The 4,990-nt window shown below is 34.3% G+C and overlaps 1 protein-coding gene across 1 annotated transcript in view; it reads left to right on the forward strand.

Annotated features, from left to right (window-relative positions):
- The window catches only part of LOC136849463 (glutamic acid-rich protein-like), a 28,698-nt gene extending 24,528 nt beyond the window's left edge, over positions 1-4,170 (forward strand). The window contains exon 4 of the mRNA XM_067122812.1: positions 3,752-4,170. Within this exon, the coding sequence (XP_066978913.1) occupies positions 3,752-4,170 (419 nt within the window). The remainder of the gene's footprint in view (positions 1-3,751) is intronic.
- The last annotated feature ends 820 nt before the right edge of the window (positions 4,171-4,990 follow it).

Raw genomic sequence — 4,990 nt, forward strand, 5'->3', positions numbered from 1 at the left:
AGAAGAATAGAAGAGGAAAAAGAAACAAAGAAGAATAGAAGAGGAAAAAGAAACAAAGAATAAAAGAAGAGGAAAAAGAAACAAAGAATAAAAGAAGAAGAAAAAGAAAGAAACAAACAAGAATGGAAGAAAAGAAAGAAAGAAACAAGAATGGAAGACTATCTTCCCCTAACCACCGTTTAATAAAGAGTTCAGAGCCCTGGAATTTCATACACAACCGAAAGTCGCCTTTCTTAATTTCCCAAACAAGACCGGTTCGGTAATTCAATGTTGATTTTATTCCCCACCCCCCAACCATAATCCATAGTTAATTAAGACTTCTGCCACTTCTAATCCAATCTCGGATTCGATAAGGCGTCTCGAATCTCGAATCTCGGGGTTGGCAGCCTAAGGGTATTGCAGGAGGAAGTCTGCGTCGACAGCGATTTCAGAGAGAGAGAGAGAGAGAGAGATTTCATATAGTTTACAGATGAGAGGTTGTTTTGACATTTCATAATTATTTCAATTTCGTGACAGAACAAGAGGAGTAAGGTAGAATAATGACATACAATTGCACAGATTTTTGAAATGTATATATCTATATATATATATATATAATATATATATATATATATATATATATATATATAACAAGATATATTATATATATATAATATATATATACATATATAGTCTATCCATATATCCTTTTATCCCTATATATACACACATATATATAATATATATACATACATATACATACATACATATATATATATATATATATATATATATATATATATATATATATATATATATATATATATATATATAATATACACACACACACATACATAAATATAAATATATATATATATATATATATATATATATATATATATATATATATATATATATATATATATATATATATTTTACATCTCATAAATATCACACTCTAAAACTAACTGCGTTGATTCTATGGAAAAGATTAAAACAGGAAAAAGTTATACTTATAGTCATGCCGCCTTCCAAAGCGGCCCCCCTCTTCCCCAAAAAAAAAAAAGGCTCGAACCTTAATGAAACTTGCAGCAAACCTTAAACATCCAGGCACAAGCGGCAATGAGCCACAGCGATAACCAATAACCAAGATCTTTTTATCTGTATGCAAATACAAAAAAAAAGCTTAATAAACTCCAGAAAAAGACTAAAATATATGTTTTCAGAATGCATAATTATATCACTTTAGTAGTACTAGTGAGAAGAGGAACCATAAAAGAAATGAGATAAACTCTCGTTAATTCGTAAGAATAGTAACGAGGAGGTTGAGAACTGAATTAACGAGAAACGAGAGAGTTCAAAGGAGAAAAGGAAAATATGTAAAGAAGGAAGGAAGGAAGTGTGATAATCAACAACAACCATTTTCAGAAAGAGGTACAACTTCAAAGAGAAGTTTTAAAACGACAAGATAACTCTCAATGTCATTATCGTATCGGGTATGGGGTATGGGTAGCCTTTACCATCTCTGTATTCATTTTTTCCATTACGCACCTTTTCCCCTTAGAGGGGTGGGGTGGGGGGCAGTCGCCCCTATGAGAAATTTCCCTTCCTATTTCCTGTAACTACTTTCAGATGAGGTTTCCAGACCTCTTCATTTTCCATCCAGGGCGCAACCCACTACAGTCAACGAGCTATCAGGTACATAAATGCATTCTTCATGGGTTCTCTACCGGACGGCGCCCAAAGCGTTTTTGCCTTGCCCGGAAATCAAACCCCGCCTTCATACTGGCGAGGAGAGTATCAAGACCATTACTTGTCGTTCGATTAGGAAGTTTAAGTTAGGCCGGGTCTGGGCAGTTTTTGGATGGGTGACCAATCAGCAATCACAATATGAGTGTAGCTGTAATTGTTGTGTTGTTATTTCTTTGGATCTACCCTTGGTAATGGGAGACAGCTTTACGTCGTAAATATATATATATATATATATATATATATATATATATATATATATATATATATATTATATATATATATATATATATATATATATATATATATATATATATATATATATATATATATATATATATATATATATATATATATATATATATATATATATATATAATAAATTTCGAGTCACATCGGGATCGAACCAGGTCTTTCCATTGAAAGGCAGAGGCGCTATCAACCGGTTGGTAGCGCCCTTGCCTTTCGACTGAAGGACCAGGTTCGATCCTGATGTGAGTCAGAAATTTATTTCTGTTCCACACGTGATCGGATGTCGAATAATATATATACATGATATATATATATGTGTATATATATATAATATATATATATATATATATATATATATATATATATATATATATATATATATGTATATATATATATAATATTCTCTATAATCCTAAACTGAAAAAAGGATTATTGCTGTCACTGCAAAGGATCCCAATCAAACTCCACATACAATTAAATTGGAAGGGGGCGAGAGAGAGAGAGAGAGAGAGAGGGGGTTAAAGAGACACCATACTTTAATCTGGTAGTGTGCCCAAAGGAATTCTTCTGGTCGGGAACATAATTTAATGATGGCTCTAACAAGATTCTCTGATGTCTTCCTCCTCCAGGAAAAAAAAATGTGATAGGAAGACGCCGTTGGATGTGTTCCAAGAGAATCTTTCTTTAAAAATGGAATAAAAACTTCTCTGAACAAAATATGAACGTCATCTAGTTCATAATTTAGAAGTTGAACTACCTAGAAAAAAAAAAGGACAATGGAAGTATTAATAACGTTTTTTGTAAAATATTCTGGAACTTGGCCGTTTACTTTGTGGCTTACAGACCGTGCCCTTAACTGTTGTCTAACTCAACTGATATTAAAGTAAGCTGTAACTTCGAAATAATTGTAAATATAATTCCTTGCACGGTAAATATTCTGTATCTTTGGTTACTGATACGTTTATCTTTGTACGAGTTTAGTTACCAATAAAGATTATCTTTGTTTCAGAATGATATTCTGCACTTTACCTATATTCGAAAAATAGTGTAACTTTTGTAATTAAAGATAACTCTTTAGTCTAACACATAAGTAACCTTTGCATTTCAAAGCAGAGGTCTTGTATATGATAGCCCAAGGGCTCCATAATATCCAAATATATCTAATATTTCTTTACCAGTTTTGTACTCTTGAATGAATCGGCCGCCAGCCCACGAGCCGTAAGCTTTAACCTGTTTCGAGGAATTTTATGTTGTTCTCAGAATACATTTTCTAATTCCTTGTTCGTCTCACTGAAACATGGTTACGTTTCCCTTCGCTAGACGGACGAACATTCTCAAGAAATATTTTTCTCAACGTCTTATGTTGCACTTTTTCTCTCACCTGTCCACTATCTTTCTCTTAATGTATTTGTAATAAGGACGGTTAACTTTGTCAATAGTTATGTTACTAAATTATCATGATTGTACTTATGTGTCCACTATAGTGTAAGTAAGATTGAAGAATGCCTTATGAAAGTATCCAAAGACGTTACGTCAAACGTCAGTGTAACTACGTCGCTTCAGCCAAATGTCTGAAAGGATATTGCCTATGCAGTCTGTCAACTGGCTGACTGCATTATTACACACACACGCATACGTGTGCTTATGTATACAAACTATACATGTATATCTTGCTGAGATTACTGATGACGATGGCGAAAGATTATATTCCGGACACGTCCCGCCTATTTTTCCATTCCACCATCGATATTCGTCCTTCGTTCGATTATAGGAACTGTGCCACGGCCAAAATTCGTGCCACATAAGAAGGAGGAGGAGGAGGAGGAGGAGGAGGAGGAGGAGGAGAGGAAGAAAAAGAAGAAAAATAAAAAGAAGAGGAATAAAGAGATGGACGAGAAGAGAAAAACAGCACGAAGGAAAAGAGGCCGAAGAAGAAGTAGAAGTAGAAGAAGAAAGAGAAGAGGAAGAAACAGAAGAGAAATAAAAAGAAGAAGAGGAATAAAGAGAAGGCCGAGAAGAGAAAAACAGCACGAAGGAAAAGAGGCCGAAGAAGAAGAAGCAGAAGCAGAAGAAGAAAAAAGAAGAGGAATTAAAAGAAAGAGAAGAAGAGAAAACAGCATAAAACGTCCTTCTGTAACTGGACGGCAGGAGTCGAGTCGAACCCGAGACGTGAGGACGACCGAACGATGACCGGCCCTCGCTTGGCCATCCTTTAAGGACCAACAAGGACAAATCCTTCGCAGTTACGTAATCCCGTCCTACATCTGTCCCGAGGGGCGATAAGCACGGAGGATGGGAGGCAGGAAGCCGGCCACGAATGGAAATAAATAGGATGGACAAGACACGGCAATGGCGTCTCTCTCACAATAACGAAGGCGGAGGTTTTCAAATCTATACTAGAGATAAATAGGAAGAATGGAGATGAAAAATAACAATAATAAAAAATCCTAAATATAATTTTGGGATCATTAATTCAATGATTTATTGGCTGAAATGGAATTGGAATACAGAATTTAGGCCAAAGACCAAGCGCTGGGACCTATGAGGTCACTCAGCGCTGAAAGGGAAATTGACAGTGAAAAGGTTTGAAAGGTGTAACAGTAGGACCTCGCAGTTGCACTGTGAAACAATTGTCGGAGAGGGTGGAAAGTAAGATGGATGAAAATGACTATGAACGAGGGATTGAAATGGAGTTGTTGGTATTGTGTGTGAAAAACGGGCCATAAATACTATGCACAAAACAAGAAATTACTTATATTTTTATCTATTTATCTATTAATTTAAAAATTTTTTTTTCAATAACTGACCTCTCCTTCTGTAATTCCCATTACCTTCTGTTATTTCCTCTTTTGAAAAACTTCGTAAATACAATATACAAAACAAGAAATTACTCACATTTTTATCTATTTATTTATTGATTTGTTAAATTATTTTTTTATAATAACCATTCTCTTCTTTTTGTTTCTCATTACCTTCAGTTACTTCTTTCTAATGAACACCATATTCTTTG

This window comes from Macrobrachium rosenbergii, chromosome 21, assembly GCF_040412425.1.
Source record: "Macrobrachium rosenbergii isolate ZJJX-2024 chromosome 21, ASM4041242v1, whole genome shotgun sequence".
In the NCBI taxonomy this organism is placed as follows: Eukaryota; Metazoa; Arthropoda; class Malacostraca; order Decapoda; family Palaemonidae; genus Macrobrachium; species Macrobrachium rosenbergii.